The following is a 23,153-nucleotide window of genomic DNA, read 5'->3' on the forward strand; positions in this document are numbered from 1 at the left end:
ATTATCACCTCTATTATTCAACATAGTACTAGAAACACTAGCAGTAGCAATTAGAGAAGAAAAAGAAATCAAAGGTATCAAAATAGGCAAGGAGGAGACTAAGCTAACACTCTTTGCAGATGATATGATGGTATACTTAAAAAATCCTAGAGAATCAACTAAGAAGCTTGTAGAAATAATCAACAACTTTAGCAAAGTTGCAGGATACAAAATAAATGCACATAAATCATCAGCATTTCTATACATTTCCAACACATTAGAGCAGCAAGAGGTAGAAAGAGAAACACCATTTAAAATTACCCTAGACAATATAAAATACTTAGGAATCTATCTACCAAAACAAACACAGCAATTACAGGAAAACAACTACAAAACACTTTCCAAACAAAACTGGATCTAAACAACTGGAAAGCCATTGGTTGCTCATGGGTAGGACGAGTTAACATAATAAAAATGACCATTCTACCCAAATTAATTTACCTACTTTGCACCATACCTATCAAACTACCAAAAAACTTCTTTACTGAATTAGAAAAAACTATAACAAATTTCATTTGGAATAACAAAAGATCAAGAATATCAAGGGAAATAATGAAAAAAAATGTGAAGGAAGGGGGCCTAGCAGTACCAGATATTAAACTATACTATAAAGCAGCAGTCATCAAAACAATATGGTAATGGCTAAGAGACAGAGAGGAGGATCAGTGGAATAGACTTGGGGTAAATGACATCAGCAAGACAGTGTATGATAAACCCAAAGAGCACAACTTTTGGGACATGAATCCACTATTTGACAAAAACTGCTGGGAAATTTGGAAAACAATATGGGAGAGATTAGGTTTAGATCAACATCTCACACCCTACACCAAGATAAATTCAAAATGGGTGAATGACTTGAATATAAAGAGGGAAACTATAAATAAATTAAGTGAACACAGAATAGTATACTTGTCAGATCTTTGGGAAAGGAAAGAATTTAAAACAAAGCAAGAGTTAGAGAAAATTACAAAATGTAAATTAAATGGTTTTGATTATATTAAGCTAAAAAGCTTTTGTAAAAACAAAAACAATGTAGTCAAAATCATAAGGGAAACAACAAATTGGGAAAAAATCTTTATAACAAAAAAACTCTGACAGGGGTCTAATTACTCAAAGATACAAGGATTTATTTAAATCAATTGTATAAAAAATCAAGCCATTCCCCAATTGATAAATGGGCAAGAGACATGAATAGGCAATTTTCAGGTAAAGAAATCAAAAGTATCAATAAGCACATGAGAAAGTGCTCTAAATCTCTAATAATTAGAGAAATGCAAATCAAAACAACTCTGAGGTATCACCTCACACCTAGCAGATTGGCTAAAATGAAAGAAGGGGAGAGTAATGTATGCTGGAGGGGATGTGGCAAAATTGGGACATTAATGCATTGCTGGTGGAGTTGTGAACTGATCCAACCATTCTGGCTGGCAATTTGGAACTATGCTCAAAGGGCTATAAAAGACTGCCTGCCCTTTGATCCAGCCATACCATTGTTGGGTTTGTACCCCAAAGAGATCATAGATAAACAGACTTGTACGAAAATATTTATAGCTGCGCTTTTTGTGGTGGCAAAAATCTGGAAAAGGAGGGTATGTCCTTCAATTGGGGAATGGCTGAACAAATTGTGGTATATGCTGGTGATGGAATACTATTGTGCTAAAAGGAATAATAAACTGGAGGAATTCCATGTGAACTGGAGAGACCTCCAGGAAGTGATGTAGAGTGAAAGGAGCAGAGCCAGAAGAACATTGTACACAGAGACTGATATACTATGGTAAAATCGAATGTAATGGACCTCTGTACCAGCAGCAATACAGTGACCCAGGACAATTCTGAGGGATTTATGGTAAAGACGCTACCCACATCCAGAGGAAGGACTGCAGGAGAGGAAACATATAAGAAAAACAGCTGCTTGAACGCATGGTTTAAGGTGGACATGATTGGGGATGTAGACTCGAAACTACCACACCAATGCAACTACCAACAATTTGGAAATAGGTCTTGATCAAAGACACATGATAAAAGCAGTAGAAATGTGTCGGCCATGGGTGGGGGAAATGCGGGTGGTGAAGGGGAAAGTAGGAACATGAATCATGTAACCATGTTAAAAATGAATATTAATAAATGTTTAAAATTAAAAAAAAAGAAAACGTCAACAGATTTAAATGCTGCAGAAAAATCAAGCATAACATCTGAAAAAAGGCCTTTAGAATCAACAAGTAAGAAATTACTGGCAATGTTAAAAAGGAGAAAAATAGGAAGAGAGCTACAGTGAATAATAGAGGCAAGTAAGTGTTTTTAGAAGAGGGAGATATGAATATATCTTTTGGCAAAAGGGAATAAGCTAATAGATTGGGAGTCTGAAGAGAAGAGAGGAAGAATCAGTCAAAAGAATGAGTTTTGGTGTGTGGAGTAGGAAAAAAAGATAGAGGTCCCTGAGAATGCCTCAATATTCTCAGTAAAGTACCAAGGAAGGTTGTCTGTTGAGAGGTGAGAAGACCTGGTGATCTGGAGGTTTCAGGAGATCCTAGTTTTGTACATATTTCTTATATGATAGGAGTCAAAACAGTAAAAAAAAATTACCATTGGATAGTGACGACTCAATTTGAAATTAATGTATACTTGTAGAGGACAGAAATTCATATTTATGGGTGATTTCCTTCAGCAATGGTTAGTAGCATCTGAGTAGAAATAGAGGAACCAGATGGTAGTGGTAGTAATGGTAGTAGAGAGGGCAAGAAACTTGTAGGGGAGAAGGCTTAAGCTAGGTAAGGAAAGGAAGCACCATCTCACTCAGCCAACTCTATAACACCACATCTTTCTCTGCCCCCAACCAGTTGTTCTTTTCCTTCCTTTAAATGGTTGATTGAATCAACATCTGCCATACATTATGAGGTGAGGAAAGGGTTCCCATTCAGATCCTGAAGCAAAAACCTATAAAGTTAGTTGGTGGATATAAAACATCTAGTGTAAGTCTAAGTTTTCCAGTTGTTCATGTTATTTTATGAGGTTTTTCTGTATTAACTTTGTGGATTCACCTTTTGTTGTTCATTTAGTGTAAAAATTTCTCTTGTTTTGTTTCTGAAATGGAGAGTTCTGCAGAAAACAATTATTCTGTCACCTTGCCAATAACATGATTCCCAACCCCATTCATTTTACAGATGAAGCAACTGAGGCTCAGGGAGTTTGATTTGTCCCAGATCATACAGATAAGGGGCACATCTGAAAAACGAATATAGATATAGAGGTAACAAAGGGTCTCAGAGATCATCTCCTATAACTACTTTACTTTACAAATGAGGACAATGAGGTCCCAGGAAATTTAATGTCTTTCCTGAGGTCTTTTAGAGTAAGCTTCAAATCTGAACCAGGTCTTGACTTCAGAGCCAGAGCTTTCTGCCATAAGCACACCTCTTTCCTTTTTCCAAGGCCAGCACTCTCTTCTGTAGCACAGTGTACAAATGTACAAAAAATGACTGTGGTTGTTTCTTAGTCATGGTGTTTTCCTGGTTGGTTCCTTTTCTAAGTTTTTAGGTACAACTGGTTAATGCTTTCTTTTTCTTGTTGCTATGGGCACTTTAAAATTGTGAATTTGTTTCTGAGAACAACTTTTTTTTTTAAACCCTTAACTTCTGTGTATTGACTTATAGGTGGAAGATTGGTAAGGGTAGGCAATGGGGGTCAAGTGACTTGCCCAGGGTCACACAGCTAGGAAGTGTCTGAGGCCGGATTTGAACCTAGGACCTCCTGTCTCTAGGCCTGGCTCTCAATCCACTGAGCTACCCAGCTGCCCCCCTGAGTACAACTTTGACTGTGATGTATAGTATCTACAATTCCATTATTTTTTAAGTAATCTGTGTTTTTAAAATGTCCCTTTTTAGGGGGGCAACTCAAGTGGCTCAGTGGATTGAGAGCCAGGCCTAGAGATGGGGAGAGCCTAGGCTCAAATCTGGCCTCAAGATACTTCCAAGCTGTGTGACCCTGGGCAAGTCACTTAATCTCCATTGTCTAGCCCTTACTACTCTTCTGCTTTGGAACCAATAAACAGTATTGATTCTAAGTCAAAAGGTAAGGGTTTAAAAAATAAAATAAAATGTCCCTTTTTACCCAGTAACTATATACGAGGTGATTTAAAATTTTTTACCAGGAGTGGGTTTGATGCCTTTACTAACCATATCATTTTTTTATTACTAGTTTGGAGGCACTACGGTTTGGTTTAGATTCAGGTATATCTTGCTTTTCAGAATTTGCATAGATTTTCTTTATGGCCTAACATGTCAATCGATTTTATACAAGTATAAAGAATGCTAGAATAAAAAGGTACATTATTTGTTACATTGAAATTCTCCTTATCTATCAGATCTAATTTACACTGTATTCTCTTTAGCTCTGAAAATTTTTCTTACTGATCATTTTATTGATAATGGGGTATCAAATATATTATTTTTAGATAATCTAGTTCCTTTTTAAAATTTAACTTAAAAGTTTTCAAACCAATTTCCACATAAGTTGTTCGAAGTTACAGGATCCAAATTGCTTCCCTTCCTCTTTTCCTCCCCACTCCCAAAGCTGGCAAGTAATTCACTTTGGATTATAGGTGTATTATTGTGCAAAACATACTTCTATATTATTCATTTTTGAAGTAAAAATAATCTTATAAAACCCAAAACATATAAACCCAAATAAACAAGTGAAAAATCATACGCTTTCATCTGTAATCCTACTCCAACCATTTTTTTTTTCTGAAGATGGATAGCATTCTTTGTCATAAGCCCCATAGAACTGTCCTGGATCGTTGTATTGCTTAGAGGAGTTGTCTATCATATTTGATCATTTCACAATAAAAATCTTGTTCTCATAAGGTTTTTTTTCTCTCTGGATTTTGCTAAATAATTATTAGGTATATATACCTACCTATATTCAAAATTAACACAATCTCATTTTATGTTAAACATATTACATAACAACTTTCCTTATCTGATCTTATATTATATATATTCTGGTCTTACTGTTAACTTGATCAAATGTCACTAATTCTACCTGTTACTTAGGCAAAGTTAGAAGTTATGGATTAGAATTCTAGGTTGTCTACTAACTGTGTGAAGCTCAGCTGACCACCTTCTCATCACTAAAATGGAATTGATAATAATTGCATTAGCTAATTTACTGGGTGTGAGGATTAAAGGAGAATATAAGAGACAATAACCTAACCTATTATATAATAAATGTTACTTTTAAACAAGGATAAGTTTGGCTAAAGACTACCACATTTCTTTACCATCCTGCCTGTCTGCTTCCTTGGCTCTTAAACTCATCCAAGAACCATTTTTCATATTCAAGCAAAAAATAACAAGACAGCTGAAACAGACTTAAAATATTTCAAGTATCCAAAGTTATCATGGGTCTAAAGAAAGATAAGCTTCACTTTTATTGCTCATAAGTGCAAGCCAAGATCTAGGATATGATGACAATGAGCCACCTGCCAAAGATGGGAAAAGATGAATTTTTTATTGTTAACACAAAGTAAGCATGTGTTTTTTTGAACTGTCAATGATCATTTAAAAGTCTACACTTCAGAGTTGCATCCTATGTTAGGATAAGGTTCTAAAAGTATAAAATCACCAATAGTTAAGATTATCCTTGAAAACTCCTTAATTGCTCATAATAGTAAAGTATTTCTAACTAGACGGAGATTCTAGGGTCTTCTTAAAATAAGGAGGCTCATATCAAAAGGTAAATAGGGGGCAGCTAGGTGGCTCAGTGGATACAGCCAGGTCTGGAAATGGAGGTCTTGGTTTCAAATCTAGCCTTAGACACTTCCTAGCTGTGTGACAGAAGGTAAGAGTTTTATGTGTGTGTGTGTGTTTTTCTTTTTAAAAAGGGCAAATGAATCTGAGATGGTGACTATGGAAATAATTGAAGGTAAATTTTATTTTTTATATTTTTACTATACCTGATAAAGTGATTGATTAGGAACAGGTAGGAGAAAAGACCTCTACCAAAAGAAAAAATAAAAATAGGTAAAGATTTAACTAGCTTAAAAACATGTTAAAGAAAAAAAATTATGTTTAAAAAGGCTAGGTACATAAGTATGACTATATTAGAGGGTGAGCATACCACCACACAATTGTTCCTTCTTCCTATTAATTTTAAGACAAGAGAAAACATAAAGATGACAAAGAAAACATAGCAGAAACTTCCTACTTGACCAGGGAAACCACGAAGGCCAAATAAGGTTCTCCCTCTCATTAGTTCTACCATCATAAATAGAATGGATGGTCTGGATGCTAGCTATTATTATCTCTCATTTCATACTTGCTCTGAGGAAAATGTTGACAGGGAATTGATGGGCAGAACTGCCAGCACTATTTAAATAATTTCTTTCTTCTTTTAGCCAAATGCATGTGTATGTCCAATACAACTATGATGTATAATTAAACTATCCTAATTAATTCAATAGTGCATAAAGCAAATATAAAGAAAAGCTGATTTGTTTCTTACTAAGAATATGGAACTTACATACCTTGAATCATTTCGCTGATTTTGTTACAGATTCCTGCAGCAAAATCTCTGTGGAAAGAGGAGATAAGATGTTTAAAGACGCCTTTAGTTAAATTCATTGAACTTTTCAAAGGACTGAAAAGAAATGACTTCATAGAACCCTCAAAACAGCTGGTGATCTCAAAAATCTAAAACCTCTAAAGCTAATTTTAATAAGTCTTATATAATAGTATGCAAGAGTTTTCAAGCCCATAAAACGTAGGCTAGCATCATAGAACTTGGAAGGTACCTAACAAATCATCTAGTCCAATCCCCTCATTTAAAAGATGAGAAAACTAAAGCTTTGAGAGACTAAATTAATTTGTCCTTAGTCACCTAAACAATAAACAGCTGGAGAGGGTTTAAAGAAAGGTTATTTAATTCTAAATTCAGAGCTTTCTTCTATACCACACAATCTCTTAGTTCTAGTCCTTTATGAAATTACACCCTTTCTTCCCATATTAGAATTTCCAATCTTACTAAGTCAATTTAATCCAAAAAAACATTTATTAAGTATCTACACTGAGCAAGCCAGAGTCCTAGGCACTGGGGATACCCCCCCCAAAAAAGTCCCCACCTCCAAGGAGTTGACAGTCTAACATGGATGATAAGACATGACAAATAACTTTAACACAAGTTAGAATGTGATAAATCCAGAAAGATGTTTGAGAGAAAAAGCTCAGTTCCACCTCAGATTTTTGTTGTTTTTCAGTTGTTTTGAAGTGTCTGACTCTTTGTGATCCAATTTGGGGTTTTCTTGACAAAAATACTGGAATGGTTTGCCATTTTCTTCTCTAAATAATTTTACAGATAAGGAAACTGAGGCAAACAGGGTTATGTGATTGCCCATGGTTACATAGTTATTAAGTATGAGGTTAAATTTGGACTCAGGAAGACAAGCCTTCCTGATTCCAAACCTGATACCATCAACTGGATTACCTAGATACTCTCCACCTTAGATGCTTACTATGGGACATCCCAAGTTACTAATACTGTCAGCCTTGGTTTCTTCATCTATAAAATGTAACAAGAGCACCTACTTTATAGGGCTATTATGAAGATCAGATTAGACAATATATGTAAAGCACTTTGCAACCTTTAAAACATCTTATAAATGCTAAATGTGGTTCTTGGCAGCCATCTACATAGAGATGTTAAGTAGAATCTTGGGAATAAATGAACTGACTAATGAGAGAAAGTAGAGAAAGAAGAGCTAAGGGGAGAAACGTTGAAGTTTGGGGTTTTGTTTTCTAATCCACTCCTCCCTTCCTTAGAAAATAAAATAAAATAAAACCCATTACAAACAGGCCCTGGGTACAGCTAAAGCAGCAGCCAAGGCTTCTAGAGCTCTCAGCCACAGATAGTAATGGGGAAGTTGAACAACTGCTCAGGAGATCACAAAGGTCCTTTTGCTGACTCTGGGTGCAGGACTCTTGTAGCATTGCCCACACCCAGATCCAGGTAGCTGTCCTGGGGTTAGGTAGGCTGCAGGGTCAGGAGGAGCACCAACACACAACCAGCACTTGTGGCGAGCAGGGGACTGTGGTCACAGTTCCAAGGGGGAAAAGATTGCTTCTGGTTGTTCACAGACCAAGAACGTATTAAACACCTCTTACATCATACCACCTTGGATAAACTGAAAGCAAAAAGATCCCCATGGCCAGTCCTGAAGGCAATTACACAAAAAATCTGAAGCTTAGAACAGTTCTCCCTTCACCACAGTTACAGGGCCCAACTTTAACAGTTTTTTCAATTAAAGGAAAAGAAAAAGGCTAGAAAATGAGAAAACAAACAACAAAAAGAAACTCAACAGTTATTTTGGTGACAGGGAAGACCAAAACACAAACTCAGAAAACAATAATGTCTATATTATTGCATCCAAAACCTCCAAGAAATATATGAGCAACTCTTTTAAGACCAAAAAGAATTAATGGTGTAACTCAAAAGGGAATTTAAAAATCAAATAAGGGAGGTAGAAGAAAAATTGGGAAAAAAATTAACAGGAAAATTATGAAAAAAGTAAATAGCTTGATAAAGGGGCACAAAAAATACTAAAGAAATTATTAGTTTAAAAAACAGAAGAGGCTAACTGATGAGAAGCACAAAAATCCAAAGAAGAAAACTCCTTAAAAAATAGAATTGGCCAAATGGAAAAAGATATACAAAATGCACTGAAGAGAAGAACTTTTTAAATAAAAGGAAGAACTTGCCATATGGAAAAAGAGGTACACAAATTCACTGAGGAAAAAACTTTTGACAAAGTAGAATTGTCCAAATGGAAAAGGAGGTGTAAAAGTTCATATAAGAAAGTCACGGCTTAAAAATCAGTACTGGGTACTGGAAGCTAATGACTCCATGTGACATCAAGAAACAAAGTGAAAAGAATGAAAAAATAGAAGAAAATGAGAAGTATCTCATCGGAAAAACAAGTGACCTGGAAAATAAATCCAAAGGAGATTATTTAAGAATTACTGGACTACCTGAAAGCCACCAAAAAAAAAAAAAAAAGCCTACATGGTATCTTTAAAAAAATTATCAAGGAAAACTAGCCTCATACTCTAGAATCAGAGTGTAAAATAGAAATTGAAAAAAAATCCACCTTTCACCTCCCAAAAGATTCCGAAAGGATAATTCCTAGGAATATTATAGCCAAATTCCAAAACTCCTAGGTCAAGAAGAAAATATTGCAAGTAGCCAAAAAGAAACAATTAAAATATCATGAGCCACAGTCAGGATAAAATATGATTTAACAGCTTCTATGTTTAAAGGATTGGAGGGCCTGGAATATGATATTTCAGAAAGCAAAGGAGGTAGAACTTCAAGACAAGAATCACTCACCCAGCAAAACTAGGCATAATCCTTCAGGGGAAAAAAATGGGTATTCAATAAAATAGAGGACTTTCAAACATTCCTGCTGAAAATTCCAGGGCTGAATGGAAAAACTGACTCTCAAATACAATATTCAGGAGAACAACAAAAAGGTAAATTTGTAATTACAAAAGAATTTTGTCATTATTAGGGCAGTTAGAAGGAGTATACATAGAGGGGAAGGGTATGACTTGACTATGATGGGATGCTATTTAAAAAAATTAAGGCATGAGAAAGAAGAATGTATTGGATGAAAAGGTAAGGGAAAAAAAGAATGGGACAAATTACTGTACATAAAAGAGACATGAATGAGCTTTTATGTGGTGGGGAAGATGGGGAGGAGGGGGCGGAATCATGTGAACCTTACCCTCATGAGAATTGGCTCAATGAGGGAAAACTACACAAAATCAATAGATAAAGAAATCTATCTTATCCTATAGGAAAATAGGGGAGAAAAAGGATAAGAGAAGGAGGTGGGGCTGAGAGAAAAGAGGGCTAATTAGGTGAGGTTATGCTCAGAAACTAAACAGGGGAAAATAGAATGGAGACTAATACACAACAATCATAATGGCACAGAGTTTTTTTTTTAAACTCTCTAATAAAAGCCTCATTTCTCAAACACCTAGAGAAATGAGTCAAATATATAAGAATACAAGTTATTCCCCAATTGATAAATTGTCAAAGGATAAGAACAGTTAGTTCTCAAAGTAATTAAAGCCTTCTTTAGTCATGAAGAAATTGAAGATGAAATGATTTCTAAGCCATTTTCAATTCTAAATCTAAAGTCTTTCTAATTCTAAATCTGTGAACCTCTTAACACTATTCTCAAAGAGTTCCTCTAGTCCCATAAACTGTTTTTTTTTTTAAATTTGAACCTATGGTTTCATTCTAGTGAGGAAGTTTCCTCCCCCAATGTAATTAATTAGTATGTCATGTGACCCAAAGCCCAGGAAGCTCTCTCCTTCATAAAAGATATTAAAACTGGACTTCTATGATCTTGGAATCATCCAGAGTGGTCCTAACCCCAAAATCTGACAGGGAAGGGTCAGGTTTCTCTAAAAAACATTTCTACTTTACATTACAATGCATGTTAAATGGGTCTCATTTCACAATTCAGCTTTAACTGGAGGGTACCACCCACTGTGGGCTGAATTCTCAAAACACCTAACTAGAGAAAAACCTCAAGTCAGTATAGCAGCATATTGTGGGTCACCACGAGCCTCATAATATCCACAGGCTTTTGTTTTGCAACTTATAATACTACTGAGTTGTTTTTGAGCACTGAAAGTTGTTAATTGCTTGTTCAGTCACACAATATGTGTTAGAGCAGTGATTTGAGCCTATGGTTTCTGACTACAGGGTCAGTTCTTTATTCACTCTGCTGCCTCTCTGGTATCATGCTCCCATATTTGTTACACAAATACTCCAATCTCTTCCACTAGACTAATAGGGTATTAACTATTATTCTTTTAATAGTTTAATTGTGATAAGTTAAGGCTATTACATAAAAATTACATCTAAATTAAGACAGAAGCACTGGGTTATCTTTTAAGTTAGTGGCTCAATTAAAAAAACAGAATCTATGAAACTGTGTCTTATACTTGACTCAGAAATAGATTCTCACAGCCTAAACTTGTGGCACTATACACATTTTGAAAGCTATTTCTGGACCACCTGTAACTACAATTTTTAATCTAAATACTGTCACTTTGACAGTGATCATAACAAGACTATTAGTAATTAGGTATAATTTCAAATCCAGGTATGACTGTGAAAGGTGATTAATATAATGCTCCCAGTATCTAAAACTCTGTTGGTAAGTAGGAAAAAAAATTATAAATGTAAGAGATAAATTTCTTAACAATTTTTTAAATGGAGAAAATATATCATTTTTTGTTGTAAATTTTTTTGATAGACAATATTTCCAGAAATTATGTACAAATTACAAGGCAGCAATAAAATTTATTTTTAAAATAAAATAAAATAAAATGGAAGGAATAAAAGACTAATGTTCATTGAAGAGAAGTTATCTCTTCAGCAGAAGAAACGGATTCCTTCACAAAGTCTTCTTTCCACAGATACCAATCCTCTTTGTATGTTTACTGCACACATACTTTACAAAATAAAATATGGTACTTAATGTTTCCTCTATTTCATAATGTATATTACTCCTTTCCCCCCCAACTAGACCATAACTTCCTTTAGGGGTGAGTCTTTGTTATATATCTTTTATATTCTCAAAAGCAGGGCAATGCCCGGGGTTATTTACTAGGTGCTTGACAAATATGGACATTTATTCATTCAAAATACTATACCTGGGAATCTAAAAGTTAAAAGTATCTACTTACTTGGACTGTGCAGAGAAATTAGCAGCAGCAAACACAGCAGCTTCAACTTCCACATTATCATGTGAATCTAGGCTCTGACGAATACTATGATGGGCATTCTTTCTCTCAGGAATGATGGATGCCAAACTTCCCAACATCCTATAGTAATCCAAAGATAAAGGCGATGAATTTAGAGCCAAAAGGGTGTTACATTTTATTTTTAAAAATTAGATTGGATGAGTACTTTCATAGGCCATATCTGAAAAAAAAAGTTGGTTATGAAATTTAAATATTCCTAAAAACATGCCTTGAAGTATTACTTTATTAGATACGCGGCAGAGAAAAATAGCTTTTGAAAGCTCTCAGGTGTTAAGTGTATTAAATACATTAAGAAAATAATTTACATGAGGCTTAATATTTTCAATTATCTGATGAATGGTTTTTGTTAAAAAGCAAAACATAAAGGTTAAACATTTTTTGCTGTCATTCGGCATTAGGGGACCAAAATAGTATATACAATCTTTCTCTATCTGCAAAAACTAGTAGCATGATTTTAAAAACAAAACATTCTATACATAGCTGCATAGTTTGGCAAAACAAACTCTCCCATTAGTCATGTCTAAAAATGTTTATCTAGCAGCATTTTAAGGTCATCGCTTCTGTCAGGAAGGTAATGCGGTCTTTTGAAGTTCTTACTATAATATTATTTTTTAAATCCTTACCTTCCATCTTAGTATTAATGGTAAGATAGAAGAATGACAAGGGCTAGACAACTGGGGTTTTAAGTGACTTGCCCGGAAATTTCAGAGGCCAGATTTGAATGTAGGTTCTCCCAAATCCAGACCTGGCTCTCTATCCACTGAGCTACTTAGCTGTGCCCCTAAAATGTTATTATATAAATTATTTTATTTCTGCTCATTTAGATCTGTATTAGTTCAAAGAATCCTTTTAAATTCCCTCTAAAATCATCTATTTCATCACTTTTATAGTATAATAAAAGCATTACATTTCTATACCACAGTTGTTTGATTAGTCCCCAATAGGAAGACATTCCATTTCTTTCCTAAATTTTTGCTGCCACAAAAAGACTTGCTTTAGATATTTTTGAATATATAAATCCTTTCCCTCTTTCTTTGGTCTTGGGTACAGGTCAGGTAGTGGTATAGGAAAGTTAAAAAGAGTATTCAGTTTGTTAATTTTAAGTAGTTTCTTAACTTTTGGGGCACTGTCTTAAATTGTATTAATTAGGAATTTTGTACCTTTTTAACTACGTTCCCCAGAATTCCTTTCTGTATTACCCAGCATCCTTTTCCTTTCCATTTATATATGTGCTTATGCTGTTTGTTTATAAGTTCTGAAACTCCTCCCCCTCTCTTCTTTTCCCAACTGGGCTGTTAGCTAGTTTTTTTTTGTTTACTTTAGTTATTATTAATAAACTTTATAAAATATGATAGTTACTGTATATTAATTTTAATCTTTGCATTATGGCTTACCACGTAAAGATAAAATTCTAAAAAAGCCTTTTTTTAAGACTTTGAGAAAGAATAGAAAATAGATAATATTTTCAAGTCTGTGCTCTTGCCATTTTTCCACTGGCCACCTCACGCACCTGCTTTTCCATGCCAGCCCACCTGCTTTCCCGCCATTGCAACTACTGCTGCTCTGCCCACTACTACTGTTGTTGCTACTGCCTCCCAGCCCGCAGCTTCTACTTGCTGTGAACAGACCTGCTTTTCATGCTCTTTTCTCATGGAAGGGTGAGACCACCCCAATCCCTTTGGCCACCCCATCACCACCCCATGTGGGGTTTCCAGCCTATCTTAGCCATTTTTCAGCAGGGGGAACACAGCAGTGGCACAGAAAAAAACCATGCTATTGAGCCACACCCCCTTCTAGTTTCTAAGTCAAATTCTTAAGCAGACTTTGGGTTCTTGGCAGAGAGACTTGCAACTCAGGACTTTTCTTCACAGGAAGGGGACTCCTCTGCCATTTTTTTTTTAAGGGCACACAGCCCAGATCAGTAGATTAGAAGTCAGAGTTTTGGGGTTTTTAAAAGCCAGTCCTTCATATGCAAATATGCTATTGTGCTCCTATTGTTTTGCCCTTTTTGTTTACCCCGTAAATAAAATCCATTCAGCATTTCTTTTGAGGAAAAATGCTGTTCAAAACATGCTTGAAGTTTGGGAGTTCACAGAACTAGCAGGTACATATATTGGCTCTGCTTGATTTTTTTTACTGGCAGCTTGTATATACATTGCATATTTCCCATTTTGTTTACTTCTCTCCTCAAGAATATGCAGCAACCTAAGCTGCTTAAATTACAGGCCAAACAAATATTTTGACAAAGTTTTGAAAATCTTAAATACTCTCAACCTGCAGAATGGAGATTCTGCCTAGTTGCATGCATGGCGACATTCAGTGCAGTGACAAATGAAATGCAAATGGATGAAAATACTAGGTGAGGGGAAGGAACCTTAATGAGATTTGGAGGTGAATTTTAAACCTTTTCAGACTCCACTGCTTTATTGCTTGCTGACCATCTTCAGTTTGTTCCCCTCCTTAATAATGAAGAAGTCTATTGTAATTGGAAAAAATTGATTATTGTATATTGCTAATTGCTTTAAGGTTTAATTTTTTTTAATTTATCTGTATTAATCTAATCAATACTATTATTATACCAAATCTTTTTAAGCTCCTGTGTTTTTGCTTATTAGATATATTCTGTTATACTGATTTTTTATTTGACCTTCCCTTAAGACTGTACTGAAGAACATATCATTGTACAAGTCCATAATTATCATCAAAAACGTTCTGCAGTGGCAAAACCATAGGGATATGGAGGTTGGCACTAAATTCATTGAGGTCATATGTTGCCTATATGGCCTTTTGTACCTTTATTAATTGTCACATATATGATGGATGGACTCCATCAAAACTGGTTAAAATTGTATACAACCTTTGGAAAATATAATGACTTAAGAATTTAAATTGCTTTTAAGGGGTCTTCAGATATGATTATTTTAGATATCTAGTAGCTTCTGGAATGATATTACATATATATATATACACATACATATGTATAAAAAATAAAAGAATGTTGTATTAAAGGTAGAGAACAAAATAGAAGTTCCTGTCAAAAAGTTTTATATATAAAGCATGAAGCCAAAAGTATGATATTTTAACTCTTCAGTTTAATCTATTTCCACCAGAACAATCTAGATTCATGGTGATGTTATAGACCCCAAAAGGTTTTCATCAGCACTACAGAAGTTTTTATTTTTTCTAGGCTCTTCTGCCAAATTTTGATCTTTGAAAATTTTATTTAATTAATATTAATTTTAATTAAATAAATTTAGGATATTTTCCCATGGTTACAAGATTCATGTTCTTTCCTTCCCCTCCCCCACCCCTTCCCATAGCTGATGCACAATTCCACTGGGTTTTACTTGTGTCATTGATCAAGACCTATTTCCATACTATTGATATTTGCACTAGGATGATTGTTTAGAGTCAATATCCCCAACCATTTCTCCATCAACCCATATGATAAAGCAATTGTTTTTCTTCTATTTCCACTCCCAGAGTTCTTCCTCTGAATGTGGATATTGTTCTTTCTCATAAACCCCTCCAAGTCGTCCTGGATCATTGCATTGCTGCTAGTAGAGAAGTCCCTTACATTGGATTGTACCACAGTGTATCAGCCTTTGTGTATAAGGTTCTCCTGGTTCTCCTCCTTTCACTCTGCATCAATTCCTGGAGGTCATTCCAGTTCACATGGAATTCTTCCAGTTCATTGTTCCTTTGAGCACAATAGTATTCCATCACCAACAGAAACCACAATTTGTTCAGCCATTCCCCAATTGAAGGGCATCCCCTCATTTTCCAATTTTTTGCCACCACAGAGTACAGTTCTGCCAAATTTTGAAACAATGGCAGTAATAGACTTTGTTAAAAATATCTTTGCCATGGTTGAAAGAATTGTTACATCTATAAAAAATTATGACAAGTATCCACCAGTTCACAGGTTTTTTAAATCTCACATAGCAACTCATGTGAATCCTACATGATGGTGGGTTTGTTTGTTTTGTCATTAACAGGGCTATTGTGAATTTTGGTACTTTCTTTGAATGTGCATTATCTACTATATTACTGTGAAAATCATTTGCACTCACACTGTGGATCATGACCAAGTTAAAAAGGAAATGGATCTCATTTTGGGGTGAGAAACCTTTGTATTCTACCTCTCCTTGGTTGACACAGTATGTCACTGACTGTAGCTATATATTTTTTATTCTTAAAACATTTTTTATGATTTTTCCCTTGTATTTGCAATATAATATTTAAGTTTTATTTTTCTCTTTCTCTCTTTTTTTTGATATTTGAAGCACATGTTACCAGTATTAAAAAGTTTTTTGAGTTTACACTAGGGTAAGTTTTAAAATGTCCATAAGTCCTGACTGTAACTGCATACCCAAAAAGCTTTAGGCTATAGAAGTAATGACATTGATTGTTTAAAAATTATGGGACTTTGCTTAATGATTCTGTCTGATTCCAGGAGAAGGGAACAAAAAAGAGCCACTGCACAGTGCCAAAGAACACAAAGCTAATTTGCATAGTGCCTAGAGAGCACAAAGATCAAAGAGACCAAATCCCAGTGGGATGATGTAATTTTGAGCCAAGACAAGAGAATTTGAACTTGTTTGGGGTTCGAGGTTGCAGCTGTTTTGACATATGTCAGAGGCAGGACTTCTCTGGGCCACATCAAGCACCCACTATGGCTGCCTTCCTAGTTCCCATAATCTAGTCCCTTTTCTGTCTTTCACAGTGTGGCAAACTTTCTGTAGTCCTAGCTACTGATTGGATAAGTGCATAATTACATAAATCACTTTAATTGGGGCCTGATTTAAGGACCTGTTATAGGTTTGTTTTTTCCTTTACTTAGATTTTTTAAACATAAAACTGATATTTTATGTTTCATCCACAAGTTGTTTTTTCTTTTATTTGGATTGTTTTGATGTTTTTGATTTCTTTTGCCAACTGATTCATATACCTCATAAGTCAACCATGCATCCCTGAGTGATTCCTATGTTTGTTATTATTCTCCTCAGAGGGGACTATGTTATTGTTGTGAACTTTCATTTGAATTTGAGACTAATTTAGAAGAGACTACCTCCCAGAATCCAGAAAGTGAACTGTTTGGAGAAAGCACCATGAAGATGCCTGTAGAGACCACACGCGGCACCAGAAGATCCAGAGTGAACTTTGGATGTGCTAATTTGAACTTTGGAGGGTTGAATGCATTTGTTTTGAATGTATACTTTTATGCCAAAGGGGACTGTCCCCAAATTGGCTTTTTGTCAATGTAGCAATCACTGGTTTTGTTCTTTTTCTCTTTTATTTTCCTCTTGTCCACAAATTATTGCAATTTAAAAGTTGATTATGTTTCCATGATCCATTGGGGAGAGTGGTCTCCCAAAGGATCGGGGTGAGGGGTGGGGTGGTGGTAACGTATTAATTAGGAATTTTGTACTTTTAGAACTATGTTCCTCAGAATTCCTTTCTGTATTACCTAGCATTCTTTTTCTTTTCGTTTACTTGCATGCTTATGTTGTTTGCTTATAAGTTCTGAAACTCTTCCTCCTTCCCCCTTTTCGTGACCAGGCTGAATTAGCTATTTTTTAAAATTTTCTTTATTATTAATAAACTTTATAAATTATAACAGTTATTGTATATAAATTTTAATCTTCACAAAATGTAGTATGATTTTAAAATTTAGTATGTGAAGAGAACTGAATCTCTAATATATACCACATTCTACAATAAAATCTTTAGTGCTCCAAACAGTTCAGTGACTAGAAACTCATAGTTATAATCAAGTGATCGACTAGTCACAGCATTATTCAATCCACCAAAATGTAATTATATACTGCTTTGAAAATTCTACAAATTCCTTCAAAGTATTTGTTTAATATCATAAACATTCTCAGGGGAACTGCTATCCATTTTGTTAGTATTTTATGCAGTAAATATATTACAGTTGTAGCTAAGAGGTGTATATGAGGCGCCATCTAGTGGAAAGAGAACTGGCCTTGGAGTTATGAAGGCATAGCTTAAGGTCACACCTCTGATACTTATTAGCTATGTGACTATCAGTAAGTCACTTATACTCCCAGTACTCCTTTATCAATAATACAAACATAAGGCAGTAAGATGTATTAAGAAATTTCCTCACCGAGAGATCCCCATGCTAATTAAATAACAGGTCGAGACCAAAAAAAGTTTTTAATTTTATCTGGACAAACTTCGATTGTTTTTTCAAGGACAGAAAACAAAAGTTTATCTTTTTGGCCACTATTAGCAGAAATACTTGTAAGTGCCTGTTATAAGATTACCCAATATCCTTGCAATAACAAGGATCTCGGGAAAGTCTCTTCTCTTTTACTTACTAAACTGACAAAAAGAGGGGTAGGGGCGGTAGCAGCCATAGGGACCAGAACAAGATACAACAATTTTAACAGAACAAAGTAGTGGGAGAAGTGAAAGTGGGAATGGCACCAACAACCTCGGTGAATTAGAAAAGGCCTCTTGAAGGAGTATTTTTGCTGAGCCTTAAAAGGCCATTTTGCCATCCCAAAGGTATAAATGAGGAAAGAGAACATACCAGGCGTGAAGAAATGAACAAAGACAGAAAATGGAATGTCATGTACAAAGTAATAGTAGGCCTCATTTTGGCTAAAGTGTAAAGTGTATGTATAACCAACCTAAAACAGACTAGAGCCAGATTAAAAGAGTTTTAAATGCCAGAGAGGATTATTTTATTCTACAAGAAACAGGGTAGGAATTCTTAACTTTTTTTTTTGTCATGGACCCCCTTTGAAAATCTGGTGAAACCTATGAATCCTGTCCCAGAATTTTTTTAAATTTGTAAATGAAGAAAATACTGTCATTTAGAGATCACTGCAAATAGAGATGATCCTCCCCACCCCCCCATCCATATCACAAATTCTAGGTTAAAAATATCTATAATAGGGAGACATAGAAGCTTATTTATTACTACAATTTCATTCATCTCCAGGCTGTCTTCTTGACTTTTCATAGGATTTTTGTCTCTTTAACCCAGAGGATCAAATGAAGTTCATTCCACTTCTGGACTACTTCTTATATTGAAAGTATTTTCTAGCCCTATATATAGCCTTTCCCTCTGATTGCCTAGTTCCTCCTAGAACCTCTACTTTAAGGAAGAGGTCTAGGCCAATAATGTCTTTATTTCTCTGCAGCCTGCACTGCAGACTCCTCACTTTGTTGAATTTTGGCTACCATGCCAAAGAAATCTTTTCACTTTGGAAACTAGCTCCTGCTGTGGGCTACTTTATCCTTGTAAGTACCTTGAGGGAAAGGACTGTATTTCCTTCTGTTTAAAATTGTATTCCTCAATATTTTGCATAAAGCCTGGCACAGGACAAGTGCTTAACAAATGCTTGTTGGATCTGACTTCATTAGCAGGGAAGTGATATGACTGGTGCTATAGGATTATCAATTTGGCATCTGGATAAGGGAAAGGTTGGAGCGGGGAAGAGTATGAGATACAGGAAGACAAATTATAAGGCTACTGAAAAACTCCAGGTGAAAGGTGATGAAGGCACACACCAAAGTGGCTGTGACAAGGGGGGAAAGGGAATTGATGTATGAGATATGTGGAGACTGACTGCATAAAGAATAGCAGCTGCTCTGGTATGGAGAAAGGGAAGTGTAAGAAAATAAAAAGTCAATGATTTCTTGCTTTTGAAGTTGGGTGCCTGAAGAATGAATGGATAAAAAAAGCATTATGTAAAGCACATAATGGTGGTATCCTTGATTAAAAAGGAAAAGTTAGGAAGAGTGGATTTGGGGGTAAGAGAATGAATTCAGTTTGGATCTATTGAGTTGAGATGTCTATGGGACATAGAGGTCTGTTCAGCAGGTATTGGAGATTCAAGAATGTAGCTCAGGAAGATGTGAGAGTTAAATCTATGAGAGTTGATGAAATCAGTAGAGTATGGAGGGGGAGAAAAGGAAAGAATGGGATATGTATGACAACCCTTTTCTTTTTCCCTAATATAGCTAAAGAACCTTAGTTGTCTGTATTTACTCTGCCTGACTGCTCATCCTGACCTTTAGTGCTCTCAACAATATTCAGAGAGGGAAGTGCTATGTTTTTGCATATTCCCTGTTCTTGCCTTTGCTTCCATCTTTGCGTGTGTGTGTGTGTGTGTGTGTGTGTGTGTATCCAAATATATATACATATATACATGTATATATACATATATATAAATATTCAAAATCCAAATATATAGATATATATATTTGGATTTTAAAGTTAGATAATGAGTCCTCTATGCATCCACAATCGCTCTAGCCAATTCCTGCTTTTCTTCATTAGAAGTGTAAGTCATTCCAATCATATCAATCAGTAAATCAATGAAAAAAAATCAACTAGACAAAAATGTGGAAATAACATCCCTCTCAAAGGCAGGGAACAGAGATTATTAAAAAAGGTTCTCAGAACCATTTGAAAAAAATTGTTTCTATGACCTATTTTTTAAAAAGTAAACTTCAGTCCTGCCTCAACAAAGAACCTATAGTGCATTATATAAAATTATTCCTCTTATCTTTGGAATGACCTAAGATCTGAAATTTGCAGATGCATACTGAATTTATTTTATGTAGTTTAAATGAAAAGCTATATGAGAGAAAGCCACAGTTTTGTGTACAATACTCTTTTTCTTTTCTACTATCCATTTTATTTGGCATCTGTTACATTTAGAATAAAAAAATTTAACTAAAAAATATCCCAGAAGCCTAGTTCTTTCCTTTTAGCATAAATAATTTTTTCAAATGTAGACTGAATTGTTATCTGACTTCAAAAGTCATGAGTACAAGTCACCCACTAAAGCAGTGACTCCCAAAGTGAGCGCCACTGCCCCCTGGTGGGTGCTGTAGCGATCCAGGGGAGTAGTGATGATCACAGGTGGATCCTTCTCATTAAGACGATTTTGAATGTTTTAACTTTTTTTATATTATATTCTATTCTGAGTTCAATAAATAGTTTCATAATTTCAAAGTTCAATGTTTCTAATTTACACCTTTCTTTACTATATTTTACGAAAAAGGTAGAAACATTAATACATATATCTTTCCTATTAATTGCTATTAAAATAAAAAAAAAATAATTTCCAGGGGGCACTAAGTAATATTTTTTCTGGAAAGGGGGTGGTAGGCCAAAAAAGTTTGGGAACCACTGCACTAAAGTAACACAAGTTAAATTTTAATCAGAATTTTAAAAAAGTATATTACAATAATTAGAATTGTTGAGACATTTAAAATACTGTGCAGTACTCTTTTCAACATAACAATCTCCAGTCCCTCCCCAAATCCATTAAAAATTTTAAATACCTTTTCTTTGTGGCATATGTATTCTTCTATAAATAAATCATCCTTTTTAGGGCTATCATATCCTTCCCCCATCATGATGTGAAATAATCTAAGTAGGAATAGTACTCATTGCAATCTAATAGGGTTTGTATAAGTCAAATACATAAATAAGGAACTCCCAGAGTGCAAATCTCACAGCTCAGATCGCAATCCACCTATGACTCAGTAGATGGGTCCCAGAGAGATGTATGCAGTTAAGAGAAGTGACTTCCCAGTCACATAGCCAGGGAATCAGAAGAAAGATTTCAATTTGGATCTTCTGGATTAATTCCAGTATCCTATCCACATAGTCCCATGGGGATTATCTGTAAAACATCATCAGTGTCCTACAGAAGTAAGTACATCTCTGGAGCAATGGATCAAAAAACACCAGATGAGTGTTGGGGGAGGGGGAAGGGGTGCTACTGAAATGGTGAGGAGTCTGGAAAATCTGTCACACAGGAATGGCTGAGATGAATTGGGGCTGACTGATGCAAAGAGAAGATGGAAGAGTCTATTGGAATCACATTAAGGTATATGAAGGCCTATCAGGTAGAAGAGGGTTAGGTTTAATCTAAGGAGTGAAAGTCAAAGAAAGACAGATGTAGTCAGTGTATACTAGATTTTTCTATGTCATAGAACCATTCAAATGGAGTGAGTAGAAGCTGGATGATCAATATCATTTTTGTAGAATACCTTTCTGTTCCCAAAGGAAAGGTAGGTTTCTTTCTAATGTCCCTTCCAATTTTTAAGCACCTATGATTTTATGGGTTATAGTTTCCACATGTGTTAAAGCTTAAAATGGCAGTATGATTTTTTTGCCTTTCTATATTGGCATTAGATTATTACATTGTCTACAAGCTGAAAACATACCAATTAAGTTTTACTTTTAAAGCAACAAATTAACTTTGTGATTAAAAGAAGTGCGTTGTAAGTCAATGTTGGAATATAGATATCAAGTGTCATTTTAATGAAGCAAAGGTCAAATCTACAAAGCAACCTGAGAGAGTGGTTATAAACTTAAAGAAACATGCAGCTTTAAAGAAAAAGATTGGGCCTCCAGAGTACAATTTATGTATTATTTCCTGGCATTTAATAACAAAACAATAATAAATCGATTCATCTAACCAGAACATGTATATTAAAAAAACCCCACTATACAAGTTATATTACTATTTAAATAAAAATTATATCATAGGATACAAATTGTAGCTTATCAAGAGCAATAGATTATTTTCTCTTTGTCATTATTTGCGCTTTAATCAAACAAATGCAAATCCCTAAAACCCACATAGAAATAATATTTGATCCTCCTTATTTTAAGTAAACTGATGATAAGTCTTGTCTTGTGAGTAACATTAAATGTAAAGTGAAACTATCATACCTGAGCGTAATAGCCCTTGCCACAGGATCATTGCTATGAATCACAGAAAAGATCCTCTTCACGAACTCATCCACATTCAGAATCTTCTCCAAATGCTTTTCACTTTGTTGAGTAACTTTAAGTACACACAGTCTGAGAAAGTTGTTTCTAAAACGGGGAAAAAATGAAAAATTCTGTATTTAAAATAGTAATAATAAGGATCAATACATAATCTTGAATTTTCTATAGTTAAGCTATTGTTTTGACTCATTATTAAAGGAAAATGAGTAGGAAGTATTAATAGTGGCTTACTTATTTCTTTTGTGACATGAATTTTTTAAAAATCAATTCTGTTAGCTAAAGACAAGCCAGACCAAATTCGGAGATTTATGTACTCAGAGGGTGACATTCTCCACAAGCAGTTGATGAAGAATGTGTCATTCACAATTCAGTAAGCAATATTTCTCCATTATTTGAAACAAAGAAAACATAACAATAGCTTTTCATCAAAATTGGGGGTGGCCACACAAAGAAAAACAGAATACTTGTTAAAGAAAAATGTATAT

At 34.9% G+C, this 23,153-nt stretch overlaps 1 protein-coding gene across 4 annotated transcripts in view; it reads right to left on the minus strand.

The window, feature by feature from the left end:
• The window catches only part of INTS7 (integrator complex subunit 7), a 90,578-nt gene that overhangs the window by 56,586 nt on the left and 10,839 nt on the right, over window positions 1-23,153 (minus strand). For 3 of the 4 annotated variants that reach the window (XM_044676704.1, XM_044676705.1, XM_044676703.1), the window contains exons 3-5: window positions 22,609-22,755; window positions 11,796-11,933; window positions 6,563-6,609 (exon numbers count right to left, since the gene is read on the minus strand). In XM_044676704.1, coding sequence (XP_044532639.1) covers window positions 6,563-6,609; window positions 11,796-11,933; window positions 22,609-22,755 — 332 coding nt within the window. The remainder of the gene's footprint in view (window positions 1-6,562; window positions 6,610-11,795; window positions 11,934-22,608; window positions 22,756-23,153) is intronic. The other variant, XM_044676706.1, reaches the window with a different exon arrangement.

Source organism: Gracilinanus agilis, chromosome 4 (genome assembly GCF_016433145.1).
Source record: "Gracilinanus agilis isolate LMUSP501 chromosome 4, AgileGrace, whole genome shotgun sequence".
Taxonomy (NCBI): domain Eukaryota; kingdom Metazoa; phylum Chordata; class Mammalia; order Didelphimorphia; family Didelphidae; genus Gracilinanus; species Gracilinanus agilis.